Source organism: Suillus subalutaceus, assembly GCF_016647625.1.
Source record: "Suillus subalutaceus strain FC151 chromosome Unknown DFJ58scaffold_26, whole genome shotgun sequence".
NCBI lineage: Eukaryota > Fungi > Basidiomycota > Agaricomycetes > Boletales > Suillaceae > Suillus > Suillus subalutaceus.
The window spans coordinates 319,796-339,287 of NW_024540275.1; the positions used below are offsets into that span (position 1 = coordinate 319,796).

The 19,492-nt window shown below is 44.7% G+C and overlaps 4 protein-coding genes across 4 annotated transcripts; 3 read left to right on the forward strand and 1 right to left on the reverse strand.

The window, feature by feature from the left end:
* Positions 1-4,137: 4,137 nt before the first annotated feature.
* DFJ58DRAFT_656896 (uncharacterized protein) lies at positions 4,138-4,903 on the reverse strand (the record flags this gene model as incomplete). The annotated part of the gene is made up of 3 exons (XM_041381946.1): positions 4,138-4,274; positions 4,343-4,658; positions 4,706-4,903. 3 exons carry the CDS (start codon positions 4,901-4,903, stop codon positions 4,138-4,140), a joined length of 651 nt encoding a protein of 216 aa, XP_041246484.1.
* Positions 4,904-12,348: 7,445 nt separating this feature from the next.
* Positions 12,349-14,700, forward strand: DFJ58DRAFT_744036 (cytochrome P450). Its single transcript, XM_041387288.1, has 13 exons — positions 12,349-12,605; positions 12,657-12,786; positions 12,835-13,023; positions 13,081-13,232; positions 13,285-13,400; positions 13,448-13,568; positions 13,625-13,638; positions 13,690-13,879; positions 13,930-13,986; positions 14,036-14,060; positions 14,107-14,373; positions 14,433-14,644; positions 14,671-14,700. The coding sequence occupies exons 1-12, from the start codon at positions 12,398-12,400 to the stop codon at positions 14,521-14,523; spliced, it is 1,560 nt and encodes a 519-aa protein (XP_041246485.1). The 5' UTR covers positions 12,349-12,397; the 3' UTR covers positions 14,524-14,644; positions 14,671-14,700.
* Positions 14,689-16,549, forward strand: DFJ58DRAFT_775907 (Ssl1-like-domain-containing protein). Its single transcript, XM_041389475.1, has 7 exons — positions 14,689-14,983; positions 15,032-15,147; positions 15,199-15,428; positions 15,477-15,582; positions 15,629-15,807; positions 15,856-16,201; positions 16,254-16,549. Exons 1-7 carry the CDS (start codon positions 14,828-14,830, stop codon positions 16,459-16,461), a joined length of 1,341 nt encoding a protein of 446 aa, XP_041246486.1. The 5' UTR covers positions 14,689-14,827; the 3' UTR covers positions 16,462-16,549.
* A 52-nt stretch (positions 16,550-16,601) lies between these two features.
* DFJ58DRAFT_775908 (uncharacterized protein) lies at positions 16,602-18,284 on the forward strand. Its single transcript, XM_041389476.1, has 7 exons — positions 16,602-17,036; positions 17,093-17,189; positions 17,240-17,335; positions 17,396-17,488; positions 17,541-17,650; positions 17,712-17,803; positions 17,861-18,284. The coding sequence occupies exons 1-7, from the start codon at positions 16,706-16,708 to the stop codon at positions 18,059-18,061; spliced, it is 1,020 nt and encodes a 339-aa protein (XP_041246487.1). The 5' UTR covers positions 16,602-16,705; the 3' UTR covers positions 18,062-18,284.
* Positions 18,285-19,492: the final 1,208 nt, after the last annotated feature.

Below are 19,492 nucleotides of genomic sequence, written 5' to 3' on the forward strand. Positions count from 1 at the left end.
TCCAATTTATCCTCACTATGGATTCATTAGATGTCACTATGGACTCTTTATTGAATATCACACAATTCTGGAATATATTGTGACTTGACATCACCAATCTTAAGAGGCATTATGAGGATCAAGACTTACATAATATTGTTCAAAAATCAGAAAATGAGAAGCTCAGAAAAGAAGTAGAGACTGCAGAAGAAAATTAATGAAGTTGTAAACTTCCTCATGTCAATATGTTTGACTAATGTGTACAAGCTCAATAGCAAGAAGGGGGCAGAGTAAAAGAGATTCCAGAATGACCTTAAAAAGTATCAAAAGAAAATAGATAGGCTTACAGAGAAGATAGATAAGACATTAAGAATCACAAAGATAGAATAAATGGGCTCCAAAAGAAGGTCAGTAATTAAGGTACAGAAGAGTAACCTTCAGAAACAGGTCATAAAGGTAAGTGACCATTTTGTGATATTAGTTCAAAATTTTACAGCTTCACTGCAGAACTAAAATATGCTGATGAAAATTAAGAGACGGACTGCCATTATCATTAATAATACATAAACAAAACTGATAACAGTGTACAACCTTAAAATGCCAGAACTCCTCCTAGCCAGCTATCAGACAGGACAGAATATACTAGACTAGTGACTGGACTCGATGGTTACTTTTATATTTGATAAGCTCTCTTGTTAGGATAAGAGGAAGCTTCCATATGATGCATTAAGATGTGTACTAAGCACATTGCCATATAGCTTCCAGAACCTGGGCAATAAAGTTGTACATTCCAGCTTTCCAACTGAAAAGGCTGTCCAAGCAGTGTTCTATTAGTCAATAAACCAAAGTCATAGTTATTGACTGTAATTCATGTGAAAACTGAAGTTCATTGTTACCTAAATATGATTTTGAACAGTTCTTTGGTCTTACCGTGTTAGACTATACCATATTTGGTCAACACATTATCAATGATTTTTGATTAGGTATCTTTATACAGTTTCACAACACATAAATATATAGTTTTCACCAGTTCAGCTAGAGGCACACTTCAAGAAGTTGTAGCCTGAATAATAAAGACTAGTCAATTTTATCTTTTACAGCTGTGTGCAAATATAATGGCACTGGTGCAAATTGAAAACATATAACAACAACGAGCACCGAAAAAGAACTTAGTGAAAATTTACATAACACTGCTACGAACTTTGAGCTTGCATCCATGGGCAACAGGAAAATATCTGCCAATCTCAAGCTTGCAGCTATCCGTCTTCAAATTTTCTCAAAACCAAAATTTGAGAGACTTATTTCCGCCTTTTTTCTATTCATTTTATTTCATCCCCAAATACATTTCTGACGCTATAGGTGGAAAATAAAATATTTGCCCTGTGGATTTGGCCACATCACATGATTTAATATACCCATATATGGTAGCTTACATAATACCTGGCTTCAAGTTACCACTACTAGCCAGTAGTCAGTTGTAACCATACTCTTTTGATACTCTAAGTGCTATCTGCTGCATGGTTATTTACAAGTGTGATTGTATTATCAGAGTGAAAAAAGTTGATTTGATTGAAAATATCTTTTGTTTTGATGTTGTCAAAGTGATTTTCACAGCAAATAGTGGTTTTGAATTGTTGAGCTTTGAGATTTGGCCATGGGAATGGTCATGTGATCACGTGAGAGCAGTAGTTGAATTTGGATGTTGTCTACCTTAACAGTGGAGGATGCTCATGGCTACATTCGTCATTCCGATGAGGGCGAGGAATGATAGCTGCATGCTAGGGGGAAGAGTGGGAAGTGGGCTCTCAAGTGCTCCTCTGGATACGAGTGGAAAGTCGTCCCAAGGGGATTGCTACTGAGAAAGATTCCTCTAGTGAAAGGTGAGGGGGATCTATAACCAGCGGTTTGGTCTTGAAGCCTGGATGGGACGCTGAGGCAAGTAATGCGCCCAAAGGCGAAGAGCGCTAGCTAAAGGCGCCTAAAGGCGCTAATAAGGCAGAAAGTGCGGAAAAGTGCGTTTCAATGTCAAAGCACACTTTGTGCGATCACAACGGAGTGCTTCAAGTGGAGGTGACAATCAAATGGGAGAATCAGGGCTTTGATAGATGTAGAAATAGACACTTAAGGTGTCAAAGCGCCAATGGGAGGGAAAAAAACAGTGTATTCTGATAGAAACCCCAACTATACACTTCGATGGTAGTGGAGCGGAAGTGAGTAACCGAAAAATGAACATGCTGATGTGTAAGTATGCTAAGCGAGTTCCCAGGCCTCGGAACTGAGTAGGGAGCACTAAGGTAGGTGATGAGGTAAGTCAGGGTCCATAATAAAACATAGTGATAAGTACAAGTGCCTGTGTGACGCCATATGAGTTCTAGTGAAAAGAGCACGCACTGATGGACCTTGGAGGACTAGGACAGGACATGCGGAGGATGGGCGACGGATCCTAGGGAAGTGCAATGAAGTGTGATGTAATGCGCTCAAACGCGCTGGTACGCGCCAAAGCGCATATGGGTGTAATCAGGAAGGTGCGAGCAGGCAGTAGCGAGGGTTCGTCAATGCGAGGATGAGAGAAGGCGAGGCGCTATAAAGGCGACAGTATAGGAGGTGAAACGCGAAAGGTGAAATGCGACCGTACCAATGCGAAAAATGCGACAGCGTGAAACGCGACAAAGGCGATGAAATGCGACAAAGGCGATGAAATGCGACAAAGGCGAAACACGACAGAACACGACGAAACACGAAACGTTTGTAGAGACTCGCATTTCTGCAGGCACATATGGGCACATTTCGCACCTTTTCACAACTCATGACAATTGGCCTGCAATGCACGACTTGCACCATCAGCTATATTCGACTTCTATCATGTCCCTAGTCGTTTTACACATAACGCGCAGCTTTCCCGCGAAACGCGCCATAGGCGCGGTACTTTCCCGCACAACGCGCAGCATTCCCACACGCGCACCTTGCGCGCTTTATTGCACTTAAGCGCCCTGCATTGCCCTGCATTGCCTATCATCCAGGAACGTCCCTCTATGTCCATCCACCTCATTGGTACGTCATATGCCTTGCCTCGTGGTTTGTAACAAGCATTGCAGCGTTATACATGTCATTACGTATTCATAGCGCTTATTGCTCCTATCCCTTCCGCTTCCGATGCGATTTCCATAGTATAAAGTTGCTGACTTACTACACCATCATTATTACTCCCCTTTGCTGTACTTCCCTCGCTATTGGGTTTTACTTTAAAGTAGTAGTCACCACTTGGGCGCACTTTGTGTTTCCAATGGTTATCGTTATCCGCCTATACTAGACCTTTATCCGCGCTCGTTATAACACTCGCTCTGCGTTTGCACTCGCTTTGCACATCCGCTTCCTTATCTGTTTCCTTATCCGGTATTTTCCGCACAACGCACGCCTTAGCGCTCACGTTCCCACGCTCGCGCTTACCTTAGTGCGCTCTCTCGCGCTTCGCGCTCACTTCGCTTTTCTTCTTGTGCTTTCGCGCATCCATCGCACTTCAAGGGTCTTTCTTTCATCTGGTTCTGTGTTCAGTAGCAGTCCCCTTTAGGGTCGAACGTTCTTGCATTCTGCGTGTTATAGCAGCTAGGCAGAGCCAAGACTCACTTATACTGGTTGAGCATTTTTAGATATTTCATATCAGCCCAGCCAGGTTGAGATTGCCTCAACGTGACTAAGACGAAACACAACGAAACACAAAACGCGACAAGGCGATAAGACAAAATGCGACGAAATGCGAAATGCGACAAGGTGATAAGACGAAATGCGACGAAATGCGAAACGCGACAAGGCAATAAGACGAAACGCGACAGAACACGACAGAAGCGCGTTATTATGGATGCGCGACTGCAGGAATGTGGATACTCGATATGCGAAAGTGTGTATGGGTAGAAACGCGCTAACGCGAAAGCGTGTTTGTCGCATTCGCGGCGCGTTTCAGATTTAGAAGGCGCGTTGCAAGGATATCGAGGGCATCGTGAAAAAGCGTGAATTTGGCCCATATGAGCCTGGAGAAACACAAGTCTCTACACCGATTATTTTTAGGCCCAAGTTTTACAGTATAGCGTTACAGCATGATTGATACACAACAAGGGACAGCATTACGACTTTGAACAATAATGAGACATGCATAGTATTTAGTTACTCCCCACACCATTGCGAGATGGCATCTTTCAGTTCTGCGAGTTCCCCACAAAGCAGGCCAGCCTTCTGCAAGTCATCAATGGTCACATGGCACAAAGAGTGTGAAGAATTGAAGCCGTGTTCAAGGAGTTTTTCTGGAGTGTATCGGAAATCTCATATGTTGAGCAGAAGTCAATGAGAGCCATTCAAGGTCCTGGAGAACTAAGTTGTGTAGGAGATAGCAACGACAGAGCAGAATATACAGCAGGGGCAAGATTTGGCATTGTAAACTGAGGTGCCATAGGTTCGGAAAGGCCTCGAATAGCTTGGAACAGCTTGGGAGGGAAATTGACATTGACGACAGGCCCACTGGATGCAGGGGCAGGTGTTTCTGCCAGTTTATTTACTTGCTCATTGGCTTGTTGTTGTTGGTGACAGGCTGCTAATAGTGATTGATGACCAAGTAACTTGGCTGGTACCATATTGAAGTGGGAATGATTTGGAGGCATTTCAAGTGTCGCATACTCAGGGCCTTTTTCCTAAGAATAGTTGAGTGCAACAACAATTGTTCTAATGGGAAAATTACCATCGCCGACGCCCAACAATCAAGCAATGGAAATGAGAGTGGGATGTGGGAGCTGCCATCTCCAGGATTCACGAAGCAATATTCGCTGGAACAACCTGGCTTCTTGTGACATACCCAACAATCAGTCAACTTTGTGATATTCCGATTCACTGGTTTCATCTTGTCGTCAATATCAGATGCCTTCGGTGCCTGAAACATTTGGTGGATGATGAAGCATTCTCGCAGTTTTCACAACAATCAATGTGGCTTTGTTTTCCGACCCTTCTTCTTTTTCCTCTTCCTTCTCTTCTCTTTGTCACTGCTATCCTCATCACTACTTCTGTTCTCCTTGTCAGATGCTCAGTCTTTATGCTGCCAGAAAGTCAGAATCATGAAAAACTTGTCGTGAGTCTGATGTAGAGACTGGAGTCTCTACAGGTGCATATGGGTACAGTCCACTTTCCCTTCACGATGCACTCACTATTTTTGCCAACGCGCCCCAAACGCGACATACACGCTTTCACATTTCACACATCCACATTCCTGCAGTCGCGCATCCATAATAATGCGCTTTAGCGTGTTTCGCGTTTGTCGTGTTTGACCCATCACATTTCATCATGTTTGTCATGTTCCATCGTGTTTCATCACATTTCATCACATTTTGTCGTGTTTGTCATGTTCCGTCATGTTTTCATCGTGTTTCGTCGTGTTTGTCGTGTTCCGTCATGTTTGTTGCATTTCGCCTTTTGCATTGTCACATCCTATGCAGTCGCCTTTATAGCACTTTGCCTTCTTGCATCCTCGCATTGATGGACCCTCACTATCACTCATTCGTGCTTTCCTGGTTATGCGCATATGCACTTTGGCGCGTACCAGCGCATTTGAGTGTGTTACATTGCACTTTGTTGCACTTCCCTAGGATCTGTCGCCCGTCCTCTGCATGTCCTGTCCTAGTCCTCCAATGTCCATTGGTGTGTGCTCTTTTCACTAGAACTCATATACCATCACACAGGCACTTGTACTTATTACTATGTTTCGTTATGGACCCTGACTTACCTCATCATATACCTTAGTGCTCCCTACTCAGTTCCAAGGCCTGGGAACTCGCTTAGCATACTTACACATCAGCATCTTCATTTTTCTGTTACTTACTTCCGTTCCACTACCATCGAAGTGTATAGCACTAGAGGCCATCTAAATCCATGAGTTTTCCCTCCATTTGGCACTTTGACATCCTTAAGCGCCCATTGCCATGTCTATATTTCCTCTTGGTTCTCTATTTGATTGCCACCTCAACTCGAGCACTCTGTTGAGATTGTGCGAAACGTGCTTTGACATTAGAATGCGCCTTTGGGTGCATTATTTGCATCAGCACCCCACTCAGGTCTCTAAACAGAACTGCCAGTTATAGACCCCCCTCATCTTTCTAGAGGAATCTTTCTCAGTAGCAATCCCCTTGGGACGACTTTTCACTCGTATCCAGAGGAGTACTTGAGAGCCCACTTCCCACTCTTCCCCCTTAGCATTCAGCTATCATTCCTCGCCCTCACCAACACATACCCTTTTGAGGTCAGAGAGTTCCTGAGCATATATTGTTACAATTGGTTCCTTGATCTTCATCAGATGCTTGACAAGTTCCTTATAGTCATCTTCATCAGACAGTGAGGTTGGCTTTGGTGAAACTCGGAGAATCAAAAAAAGACTTTGTAGTCACCGAAGGAAAGAGTAGAAGGAGATGTTTCTTTGTCTATCTTGCAGAGAATCTGGGCTTTGAATATATCGAAGGGTTCGTCAAGATGAAGGGTCAATATGGTGCTGGTACCACTCCGTTTTTTTGACATCATCCTTCTTGATTTCAGAATATGACAGGATGAGCACATTGAATGTCACTTCACGAGCAGGTTCCACAGTATCGATTAGCTTAGGTTCTGTTGGAGGAGCTTCAGAGTGTTTGGATGACACTGCTCCAACAAGAAGGTCATCAGTGGTGACATCATAAAGTCAGTCACAGGTGCATATATGCACCACTTTTTTTCTTCTTAGGCTTAGCAGCCTGCTTTGGAGGTGGAGAAGGATCTCGTACAGGTACTGGTGTAGGTTCAGGGACAGGGCTCATTGCATCAAGTTCGCAATCGATGCTGTCACGCATGGGGACTTGAGACAGAGTTCCATGGTCTGCGAAGACTGTTGATGACCCACTCAATGATAGGGAGCTGGTGTCTGTTTCAGAGGACGTGATTTCAAGTATATCATCATCAGATTCATCAATGAACTTGGAGCTTTTGTACATCTGTTGCTGACAGCCCATGTTCCAGAGAAGGGCAAAGTGTGATGGCGGTAATGCGACAAAGTCCCTACAACTAAGTTAAATCTCACTAAGTCCTTTTTCAGTGCTCATTGTTGTTATATGTTTTCTTTGCGCCAGTGCCATTATATTTGCACACAGCTGTAATATACTTTGACTAACTTGAATTACTTATTGACAAAGACTAAATAGAGATAGTGGTAGGACCACTTCATAGTTATGCCACAAAAGAAAGTGCTTCAGTGGTCAGTGAAAAAGCAAAAGTTATATGTGCAAGGCTCTATGAGCAGACACTCAATAAGTAGCAAATTTATATAGGTCAATGAGATACACTGAGAGATGAACTGCACTTATATGTGAACCCTTGTGTAGCCACTGTTTTCTGCTAACTTGAAAATATAAAATGGACTATTGACCAGCATGATTCCTAGTATATCTGGTTTATCAGTTAGCCAATGACACTATTATATCACTTGTATAAATGTGAATTGTACTCAGAAAACATTTGTTTAAAAGTATGACTGGAATACTATAAGCAATATTCATCAAGAAAGAATACTCAGGCCTACAATAGCAGTACTGATACTAGTATATAATCAACCATTTTTACTACACCAGTTCTCAATGCTTCATCTATTCTAGAGTCTAAGTTTGCATGCCCAAGTCTACCTACCCTGCTAATCTCTAAGACTGTTCTCATGCTTCTTTAGTTTACTTACCCATGACTCTCTTTCAGTGAGGCCAGCTCCCTCTACAGTTTCATCATCATCCTGGCTAGTAAAATATCAATGTCCTAAATCAGTCTGGTCTATACCACTCTGTTTCCCAGCTTATTTCTGGCTCTTTTCTCTATAGTGCTAGAACAAACTTTTTATGATTTTAGTAACCAACCTTGGATAGCTTCAGACCAAGCTGATTAGGAGATTGGCCTTGCAAGATTCACTGCAAGCACTAGTTTGCCACTGTGATAGGTTGAGAATCATAAGTAGAGTTTTATATGACCACTGTCTTCTGAGAGCAAAAATACCTTCTGGAAAAGTCCTTATACAGTGTGTCATATCACATGCCCTCAACACACTTAAAACTGTTGCTAAAGAGGAATGCTAAAGTGTCGATACAACTTTGCAATGTGATAACTGGACAGGTTAAAATTGTCACCATTTTCTGGGCTTTCTGATGACAGCACACAGAATAATATATCTATGAGAGCTGACAGTGTCAATCATATTAACTAGTTACATACAGTTAAAATTCACTAGTAATACATCATGGAATTCTTAGATAGTCAAAGAAGTTTTCAGCAGATATTGGAGGTAATCAGCATAATTGAGACAGAATGAGGGGACACTGTTATTGCTTACATCACAGATACATCTGGTAAATCAAGAAAGGCCCATTGTCTACTTCAAGAGAAATTTCCACACCTTGTTGTTTCCAATTGTATAGTTCATCAAGTATGGTAGTTTGTATCAGAATTATACTTATGGATAATTTATAACTTATTATCAGAGATCTTTTCAAGGCCAAAGATAACTATAGGGTATATAGAGTCACAGCACAGATAATATAATGTCAAGCAGAGATGTATAATCACACAGAAAGACTCAAACAGCTATCAACACAATCAAGATACAACATTCTGATATATGATGTTGTGACAAAGTAAAAAAAATACAAATCAAAACTACTTCCTCTTCATAGATGGAAACCCCTGCTTGAACTAATATGCCTCATGACAAATATTTATCAAGCAGCCCAGGTGAGAGTTAAATACATTATAATTTCAATTGGGGTCTCTACACTAATCATACAACTCATATAGCCATTCTTACATGTACTAAATGCTGCTAGGGACATGTTGGAAAAAAATAACAGGCCATTGTAATGTCACTGGCTTACAAGCTGGGTCATGTGCATTGAAAGGTATCTTAAAAGTGACTTTTAAGGGCAGGTGAGGTCACCAAAAGTGTGAGATATTATTATGCAATGACTGATAAACATACTATTCAGCACCTGGGTTGTATGAGGTGGACTAGGGGAGGAATTCTCTGTGAGGTGGAGGGGAGGATAGATGCAGAGCAGTGCATCTCAATTTTGGCAGAGTGTCTGCTTAAAAAGCATGCAGGGATCAAACATTGATGAAGAAGACACTATCTTATGACAAGATAATGATCTCAAGTATGCTTCAAGTCAGCTACCAAATGGTTTAAAAACTATGATATTACTGTTCTATTATGGCTAGTACAGTCTTCAGACCTCAACCCTATTGAGCAACTCTGGAAATTACTCAGGAGGTGTATCAGGATCATCAATAGGGGCTATTTCAGCTATGGGAGAGAGTTACAGCACAGTGAGGGAATATCACTAATGGGTAATGCTAGGAATTGATAGATAGTGTGTTTATAAGAGTGGTAGAAAGTAATTAGAGCAAGAGGAGGCAACACTAAGTACTAGAATTATAGAGACCTATATTGGTCAACAATGAGGGCTCAAATTAAAATGACCATATCTTCACATGATAATATCAGACTCCCATGCTACAGTGGATGGAGATAAAGCCAAGAGGCAGAGCATTCTGATACCTCCCTATAGCTTAGTCAGATTCCCACGCCTCGACTCACAATGAAGCAATTACATGACAATCCACAAACATTGGGACACTTTTTGAGTCACTGTAAGTAATGGCTTCAGAACACAGCTTGATGATAAAGCAACTTGTGATATTAAATTGTGCATTGTGCAGTTACATATAACTATTATGATAGGTCTAGTAAGGCAAGAGTAGAAGTAGCTTTGATGTACTGTATGTGCATGAATCAAATTTGAAATTTAAACTAGTCTTCAAGCACTTGGAACCGGTGTTACCTTGAAGTGTTTGTCACCTGTGCTTTGTTAACAAGTTTTGACTAGAACTAGCTGCAGTAGTTGCTTTCAAGTCATCCTGAATACTGTCGTCAGTCAAATCCAGTGATATCCTGAGGTGTTCCTGTTGTACAAAGTGTCTTTAAAACTGGTGATGTATTGGTGGACATTGTATTTCCAGAAGACAGTGTGATTGCCTGATGACACTGGGCATAGTTGACAGCAAATTGGTGCAGTTTGCAGATGGGGATGCCTTTGAGCTGTTTGTGGCTGCCCCGAGACTGAATGCTATTGCCTGGAGATACAAGGATTGTGGCTGAAATGTTCTTTTTTGCTTGACAAGTTTCACTGCATGGCCTGACTGTCTGCAAAATCCACATGGGTCAATTGCCAAGACTTGATTTACTATCACATTAGCAAGAGCACAGTCAAAGAAAAAAAGCCAACATACAGGTATCCTTACATCATCATTGTGTCTATTATCATCTCTACCTCTGAGTCATGATCCAGTGCATAAAGAATTTTGGCAGGTGTAGGCTCTGGATTGTATCAAGCAAGAGTGGTTACATCCTTGGAGTAGGCTCAGAATCAGAGCTAAGCTCAAAGTCAGGGATTGGAGAAACCATCCAGTGGCCAGGTGCTGTGTAATACCTCATTGTGCAATGTATTGTAGTGAAAAGAGGGACTGGATGGCCATGCAGTGTCAGACATGGGCCTGGGACAACATGTCTGATGGATGTGACAGATGCACATTATTTGCAAATTGCCAGACCACCAAATGCAGTAATTCTCCCCCTAGATTTTTGGTGTAAAAATTGCATCACCTCCTGCAGCCACTTCTTCATGAACAAGTATTCTCATGCTCATCAAAATATCCTCATTTATACTATATAAAGATATCCTCTTAATACACCATGTTCAAACATATGAAGAACAAAAAGATAGACAAAAAGTCAAATCTGAGGTCCCAAAAGCAAACAAACAAGTGCAACTAGGTAGGTTGGTGTTCGAATTCATTATCCTGCTTAGTGATGTTCCGGCCCGGCTTGGGCTCAAAGCCCCGGCTTAGGCTCGGCCTGAAGGGGCTTAGGCTCGCCAGAATTCAAGCCTGAGCCGTGAGCCCAAGCCGGCCGAAAGCCGGGGCTTGGGCCTAAGCAAGCCGCGGCCCAAGCACTGAATTTCTGCGATGGCGGAACAAGTGAGCACACAGATACAAATATATACATAGTACATACATATATGCACAACTTGAAGACGCCGGATACAGACAAGCGCGGCCTGAGACACGTCAAGATAAGCGTACTAGATGTGCACAAGCACGCGAAAATGAAAACGCCAAAGTCACCATGCATCTCCTGTTGACCCTCTAGCATTTTGTCACTGAAAATCCATCAACATAGACGTTCAGAGGGGAAAGGAATGCACGATCAAGACAGCTTTCAGCATCCTCGAGAATTGCTGGGAAGAGGACATCAATGGTGTCATCGAAAGTTTGTGGTCCAACAACGCCGTGAAATGAAGTAGAGGTCCCCATAGTACTGAGCAAAGAGCCATAAAAAAACAGAACATGAACGTTAAGAAGAGACAGAACGCAACATGAATTAACATTATCCGGCGCAACCAATACTACCACTTACACTGCTAAGCCGCAGCTTGGGCCGGCGGCTTAGGCTTCGCGAAATTGAAGCCTAGGCCAAAGCCCTGGTCAGGCCGTGTCCTAGGCCTGGGCTCGGCTTGGCTTATTTGGGCCCGGCTTGGGCTGACCCGGGGCTTGAAGCCGGGCCGGAACATCACTAATCCTGCTACCCCCTTGGTAGGGAATAGTATGCAGTTGTGCAGTGTGTGAAATGGTTCGACAGCAGGGTGTGACATAGTGTGACAAAAATGCAAACTCTTGGGACAATCCCACTCTGGCATGCCACATGGTAACTCTCCGCTGGACTCATCTCTTCACATCTCGAGAAAAAAACTAGCAGGCATTGTATTTTCGATATCAGGCTATCCAACAGTAAAATAGTTGTACTTTTTTGACCTAGACGTTCAGGAGCTATTGTTGTTGCAAAAAAAAATGCGAACTCTGGTGACCAATGACCATCTACTAGTATATCCTGTGTCAATAAATTTTTTGATTTGTTGTTCAGCTGTCATGAGGTGATGGGGGTCATTGAATGGTTGTACATGCGGTCAAGTTGATCGCTCGTACCTTGAAGTGATGCAATTCCCGATAATTTTCGGACGAGTAACACTTGTCATCCGAGCCGCCGGCAATGCGTGTTTATATATGTTAGATATATATAGCCACTGGAGGTTATGTATTAGTCTTCAGTACTTAGTACTTGACTATATCTAACATATATAAGCACGCATTTCCGGCGGCTCGGATGACAAGTGTTACTACTCGTCCGACAATTATCGGGAATTGCATCACTTCAACTTGATCAGGCGATTCGCACTTCAAATTGGGGCTCGTTCAAGGTAAATTGTTTTGTGGTTGTCAATATAAAGGACCACCACAGGCCGCTCACTCTCTATTATCAACCCTTTCCATGTCGGACCTCCTCATGGGTAGGCCTGAAGTAGTTCTTGCCGCCTTTGCCATCAGCTTGGCACTCAGAAGTTACCTTGCCAAACCGAAGTTGCCTCACAGTGGTAAATTACCACCGGGTCCCCCTTTACTCCCAATCCTAGGCAGTGCACTGGCAGTTGATGTGACTGCCCCTTGGCTTACCTACAAGGCTTGGGGCGATCAATACGGCAAGTCGTCCCACAGAATGCAGGTCACCATGAGTAACTAATGTTTTCTAGGTGACGTCGTATACACTCGGCTTTTTGGTCAGGATAACATCGTCATCAACTCTGAGCGAGTTGCAAGAGACCTCCTTGAACATCGCTCACAGAATTATTCTGACCGACCAGACATCGCAACCAATGAATTGTATGAATTATTCGAATTCTCAAGTATTCTTGTTAATTAGTTATGAAGATTTGGCATTGACTATACTACCGCCTTCATGCGTTACAGTAGCAGATGGCGGCTTCAGCGGAAAATTATCCACCAGTCCTTCCGACAAGATGCAGTCCCCAATTTTCGGCCCATGCAAGTAACGAAAAGTCATGACCTTTTATTGAACCTCCTGGAAGATCCTTTGGACTACCCGAAACTTTTTGAAGTGTGAGTGGATTTCTATGCGGATCTACCCAGTACCTTAGTATTGAAACAATCCTCCAGCTATTCAGGTTCAGTCATCATGTCTGCCGTGTACTCGTATGATGCAGCACGACGTCGTGACTACATGATTGAGCGCGCAACCATGGGTCTGGATATCACACTGAAAGAGATGAAACCGGGGGTAGCTGCCATTTTTAGTGCTTTCCCTTCCCGTACGCTCGGTCGTTCATCATATACGGCAGTTTCTTACCGCCTAATTTGCAGTTCTCCACCTCCCCTCTTGGCTCCCTGGTATGCGCCTCAAGAGAGTTTCACCTTTAGCCAAGGAATTGGCCACAGAAAGCTTGGAAAACCCATTTGCGTACACGGAGAGTGGTCTGGTAAGTGCAACATTTCGTGAGATGTTTTATTCTTAAATTCTCTTCAGGCTACGGGGTCCATTTCTTCTTGCATGGTCGCTGATCATTTGCTGGAGCTTGATCACAGCTACGGTGATTCTGCCTGGATGAAGAAAGCAGTAAAAGAATCTGCAGCAACCGCGTTTGGGGGTGAGCAAATGCTTCTGTGTAAATTTGTCAGGCTGAATGGGACTGTCTCTAACCAGCTGGCACTGAGACGGTAGGCCGAAAGTGGCAGTCAGTGATTCGGTCTAACGCTGACAACTACCAGACAGCCGCTGTGTTGATGAATTTCTTGCTGGTGATGATTCTTCACCCAGATGTACAGCAGAAAGCGCACAAACTTGTTGATAGTGAGGTCGGCCCAGAGAGACTGCCGACATTCCACGATCGTCCATCCTTGCCCTACATTGACGCTATTTTACGGGAGTGCATGCGGTGGCGCCCAGTTTTCCCTCTTGGTGCGTCGATCACCTCAGCACAACGCAACTGGATTATTGATCTATCATAGCAATTATGCATGCTGCTGTCGAAGATGACGTTTACGAAGGTCATTATATACCCAAAGGTGTGCGAGCTTCTTCTCATCCTGAAGTCCATGTTCATTCGCAGCACAGGTGCTACGGTTACCCCGAATGTTTGGTACGAACATCAATTGTTCTGTGGTTTGCAACTTAATCCTCCTCAGGGCGATGTGCCACAACGAAGATAAATACGCAAATGCGTCCGAATTCAATCCTGACCGTTTCCTGAACTCAGATGGCACTTTGACTGATGACACTGTGAGTGTCGTGTGGGGATTCGGACGACGGATATGCCCTGGTCGCCACCTCGCCGAAGCTTCTATATGGTCTGCCATGGCCTGTATGCTTGCAGTATTCAATTTTTCTAAGGCCAAAGACGAGACTGGTAGAGAAATTGAAATCGAACCACACTGGCATGGAGGGCTTACCGTGTACGTGGGGTTCAGTAAAATTTCTCTGAAGAGATGGCTTGTTGATTTTTGGCTGTTAGGCGACCTATGCCATTCCCTTGCAGTATCACTCCGCGGAATCCGGACATGGACATCACGGCCCTGCAACATTTGATCAGGGTATCTGTTTAGCTTGGTATGTTCTGTATTCATGACTCATGACGTGTATTAGTATACAAGCAGTAGCGACTGTTGTGCCACACTTTTGTACTGTCTTTGTAGGAGATATATGTAGTGCCGAGCGCTGAAATTTCATATAAGAATAAGTAGTCACGATATAAATGGGTAACAGTTGTACAGCATTTTGAGGGTATGTAATTGCCTCCGAGCCGCCGTCTCTGACTTGGATGAACTAGTCATCTGTTCATGCATGTTTTGATCGTTGGATCTTGCAAGGCTTCATTTCCCCACCTCACGAAAGGTCCCAGCTTCAGTCATGGCACCCAGGAATCGAGATGACAATTTCATGGATGTAGATTCTGATTCCGACATCTCCTTGCTCGGTGATGTTGAACACCGCGGGAAAGGAAAGGGAAAGGGCAAAACCACTGACAAGCGCAAGAAGGACAAAGGCAAGGCAAAAGCGAAGGAGGTCAGCAAGGCAGCATTTCGTCACGGGGCTATATTCATATTTTTACAGCAAGCTTACACCTGGGAGGCATCCTATACGCGTTCATGGGACACTGTGCAGGAAGATGAAGCTGGAAGTCTGCAGGGTGCGGTAGAGGATCTTATGGCGCGGGGGAGGCGAAGGAGGTCCATCCATTCCACGTTTCCTATTGTAGTTTTTCTGACCTAGTGAGCCAGGTTGCTTGCACCCGCTGCTGCTATCCGCCGTACGATCATCCGACATCTGGTTCTCCTACTCGACCTTTCAGCAGCGATGATGGACCGCGATATGCGCCCGACTCGCTTCGACCTCATGCTTCAGTACGCAAGGGAATTTGTAGTCGAGTGGTTTGACCAGAATCCTCTGGGACAGATTGGCGTCGTTGGTATGCGTGCCGGTGTTGGTGAAAGAATTGGGGAGATGTCTGGTAAGTTTCTCCAGGATACGTCATCGAGTAATATATTCATTTTGTCAGGCAATCCGCAAGATGTCCTCAAATGTCTCAGCGATAGAACTCGACTTGAGCCCACGGGAGAACCAAGCCTCCAAAATGCCATCGAGATGGCACGGAGCAGCATGAGGTGCATTATTTTCTTAACGCTTCGAACTTATTTTTGATCTATGCAGTCACTTGCCAACTCACTCTTCACGGGAGATCCTGATCATCTTTGGCTCTCTAACGACATGCGACCCTGGAAATATTCACGACACCCTAGATGCCTGCGTAAAGAATAAAATACGCATATCGGTCGTCGCACTTGCCGCAGAAATGAAGATCGCCAGGGATCTATGTGACAAGACTGGTGGTAAGTAGAATCTTTTATATGAAATATGTCAATTCATCCATATGACAGGTCAATTTGGCGTGGCTATGAACGAGGGGCATTTTAAAGATATCTTGTTTGAGCTCGTTCCACCTCCTGCACAACGAGCCGTCGCTCGCGCAGGAGGGCCAGGGGCAAACCCAGCTGCCGACTTGATGATGATGGGATTTCCTACTCGACTTCCTGATTCCTCACCACCAAGCTTATGCGCCTGTCATTCGGACATGAAGAACGAAGGCTTCTTGTGTCCGAGATGTATGGCGAAAGTGTGTGATGTCCCGACCGACTGCGACATCTGTGGACTCATGATCGTGAGCTCACCTCACCTGGCACGAAGCTATCATCATTTGTTCCCGGTAAAACCCTATGAAGCTGTGTACGTGGCATTTTAATAGATTTTTTTTAATCATCAACGCTGTCGATCTCAGGACGTCGATGGAGGGCGAGTCCGAGCCGACGGTCGCTTGCCACGCATGTGCAAGGATATTTTCGACTTCCGCGTCAATTGCGGCAGCTTCGGAGGGTATTAGTCCCTGGGGTCGGTATCGCTGCCCTGATTGTCACAACGATTTCTGTACAGAGTGCGATGTATTTGTTCACGATGTTGTTCATTGCTGCCCAGGATGTGGCAAGTAGTATAGTATAATGTACAAATCTGCTACTACTAATTCACTGCAGCAATATTGCAAACGAAGAATTACAAAAGAATGGCTTATCTAGTAAAGATCGATGGGGTTAAACTTGCTTGGCGGAACTTGATCGGTACAGCCAGTTCGGATTGACGTAAATGAGATGCAGTCACAACGTTGCAACGTTGAACTTTAAGTAACTCAATACTTTTGTGTCTCTCTTCTCCTTGTTCTCGATTTCCTTTGCTGTCATGCTGTTACTATCTCTTACACTCTTTTTTTCTTCTTGGAATACCTTCGTTTACGCTGGCAGTCAATCCAAAGGCGAGAACTGCACCGTCGGTAACAATCGCCTCCAATTCGGCACCTATCAATTTCATAGCGATTGCGACGCACAAACATACTGCTCGTCGCAGGGCACTTGTGAACTGAAGGGCTGCAGAAAGGACCAATATCCATTTGGGTATCCACCAGACGCCTACATACCACCAAAGTGTCCTGCTGGGCAGTTTTGTCCCGACGAGAGCGATGCGTGTCAGCCTTTGCTACCTGTTAGTAGTCCGTGCCAGCTGAATCGTGATGGTGTGCCCCATGGAACCCATGTGGTGACGTTCGCTGACTCCTTGTTCATTGCGCAGACCAATGCGAGCCGCCTCCGAATTGGCAGGAATTGGCTGATGGCTCGCAGTACGGCCATAACGTAAATGGCTCCGTCTGTCTGAACAATGTCTGCATGTGAGTCGGAAACTGGTGTTGAATGACTGTGTGCTGATTGTTTGATTTAGGTGGGCAAATGTCACAGTCGGCCAGTCTTGTGAAGTCGAGAACACCGCCTACGTCGCCTATGCGGGAACTAACGAGTTCGCTGATATTGTGTCCCGGTGTGTAGGATTGTGGCGTGCCCCAGACCTTCTAAGCGTGGTGCTCATCTCCTTTTCCAGAGGCAATTGTCAAACTGGGTCGTATTGCGACTCGCAGTCGTTGGTTTGCATCCAGACAAAACAGCTTGCAGAGACCTGTGATGCAGATAAAGAGTATGTCTCGAGTTCGATGTAGGATGCATCATGATATTGACTGGATGTCCAGATGTTCGTCATTTAACTGCTTGAGTAAAGGTGTTTGTGGTTCAAGTGCTGACTCGCCAAAACACTTTGGGATCTGGGTATATCTCATGGTCGGAGTTGGTATCTTCGGAGGTCAGGCCCAATGTTTTAAATATTTGAATTGCCAGATCTGACCCGACGGTCGGATTGCCAGGCATGTTTGCCACTTTGATTACCTTGTTCCTGATCCACCGCCGTCAACGTGACAAGGAACGTGAGAAGCGCCTGCAGTACTGGCTCGAACAGGTAAGTGATCCGCTGGACCCCGTATCTTTGATACCGTCTCTAATGTGTGTCGTGCAGAATGCCTTGCGCCAGAGCATTATGCAAATGAAGGAAATTGCTCGTACCTCTATCTTGTCTCTCGGTAATGGCAACAGCAACCGGAGCAGCCGCGCTGTATCGGAAGAGTCATCGACACCAATGATCCAGCACTCGGTCCACAAGTCGAGCGGGCTGAGACAACAATGCCTGACAGATGAACACGGGCGCGAATACGATTAAATAACGATGCAAGCGAGTCAGCGGTGGGTGTGGGTATCGTGCACAGGCGCTCGAACTTTTGACTCTTCATCGAGGGACTCTTTCACCACGAACTGACTGATCTATTCCCATCTTATATTCAACATTCCAGTAACATCCCCTTATATATACCTAGAATGAACCTTAATTATTGACTGCGCCGGCTAGTTATTAGGACGGACAAAAATAAGTGGTTGGTCTAATATTCCAGTGGTTTATCTATGCGACGTGTGAGCCCCGCAGCAATTGAAGCCGCTGAAGCGGAGAGCTACTGTAGTGCTTCCAAATGCGTACAGCTAGCACTGAGCAGTGCAAATACTTAGATGGTGTTTGATCTCAATCATGAGGCGGGGGGCGCATGGTGCGACATGTGTTGGATACATGCAAGTAAAAGTCCTACATAAAATGTGATTTGGGATGTGGATACAACAGATGCAAATGGGAGAATCTTATTATTCGGCTGCTGGAAGTGCAACAGATTACACTGATACGGTAAGCCGGGTAAGGCGATGGCAGGCAAGGGAAGATGCGCCACTGCTGTTGCAGACACTTTAGGAGCGCAACCGAACAAGTAGCGTGTGTGACAGGTATACTTACTTGGAGCATAGCAGAGTAGGTGTCAGCACTAAGACAAGAGCGAGTAGTAGGAGGACCAGTCCACATGCGTTTCTACTCGATTTGTCAAATAAAGCGTAATCAGGGAAACACGTACTACAAGTCCTCAAACGGCCCGAAAGCCAATGATATACCATTGTTGAGCATGACAAGTCCAACTGGGACGGGATGGTGGGCAATGGAAGGGAAGGGGAAGGGGAGGGGCGGGTACAAGCAGAAACAGCCAGTGTGACCGTCTGAGACGAGACAATATTAATATGACGAGACAGGAGAAATAAAGACACATTGATGCAATAGAGACAGGTAGTGGGAAATGACGAGACCCATCACTTGTAGGGAACAGCACAGGAAGATGCAAGCCAACTTGAAGGTGCACCATGCAGGGAGGTGTGCACCGGCTGTGGCGCGGTTGAGAGGGTGGCGGCAGCGCGGGAAGGCGCGCAAATAAGCAGAGTCACATATGCCAATCTTTTTGTCCACTTTTGGGTAGACAGGCACGTAAGGGAAGATCTGACCAGTAACCAACCAGTAGCTGCAGAATTGATGGCCAGGCGCCGCCACGCCAGACGGCAGCTACGGTATCCGATCCCTAGTCTAGGGACCTAGAAGCTATTCTCTTCAACCATTTATTTTTGCGCTGTCTGATCATCAGCATAAGTTGGGATGCACATGCCAACGAAAACTGCGCACATGTCACAACGACATTTGAGGATCGTACATGTTGAGTTTCCGAGCTACCACAGCACAAGACCAGCGCGTATGATTTTGCCATGCCGGTTCCAAAATCAGGCTCAAGAG

Bases quoted from the DNA above. Each gene is read 5' to 3' on its own strand.
- DFJ58DRAFT_775908 (XM_041389476.1), top strand. From the start codon at position 16,706: ATGCTGTTACTATCTCTTACACTCTTTTTTTCTTCTTGGAATACCTTC. The intron at 17,037-17,092 runs GTGTGCCCCATG...TTCATTGCGCAG, and splicing joins GTGCCAGCTGAATCGTGATG to ACCAATGCGAGCCGCCTCCG. The intron at 17,489-17,540 runs GTATGTCTCGAG...CTGGATGTCCAG, and splicing joins ACCTGTGATGCAGATAAAGA to ATGTTCGTCATTTAACTGCT.
- DFJ58DRAFT_744036 (XM_041387288.1), top strand. From the start codon at position 12,398: ATGTCGGACCTCCTCATGGGTAGGCCTGAAGTAGTTCTTGCCGCCTTT. The intron at 13,024-13,080 runs GTGAGTGGATTT...ACAATCCTCCAG, and splicing joins TACCCGAAACTTTTTGAAGT to CTATTCAGGTTCAGTCATCA. The intron at 13,401-13,447 runs GTAAGTGCAACA...AATTCTCTTCAG, and splicing joins CGTACACGGAGAGTGGTCTG to GCTACGGGGTCCATTTCTTC.
- DFJ58DRAFT_775907 (XM_041389475.1), top strand. From the start codon at position 14,828: ATGGCACCCAGGAATCGAGATGACAATTTCATGGATGTAGATTCTGAT. The intron at 14,984-15,031 runs GTCAGCAAGGCA...ATATTTTTACAG, and splicing joins GCAAGGCAAAAGCGAAGGAG to CAAGCTTACACCTGGGAGGC. The intron at 15,429-15,476 runs GTAAGTTTCTCC...TCATTTTGTCAG, and splicing joins AAGAATTGGGGAGATGTCTG to GCAATCCGCAAGATGTCCTC.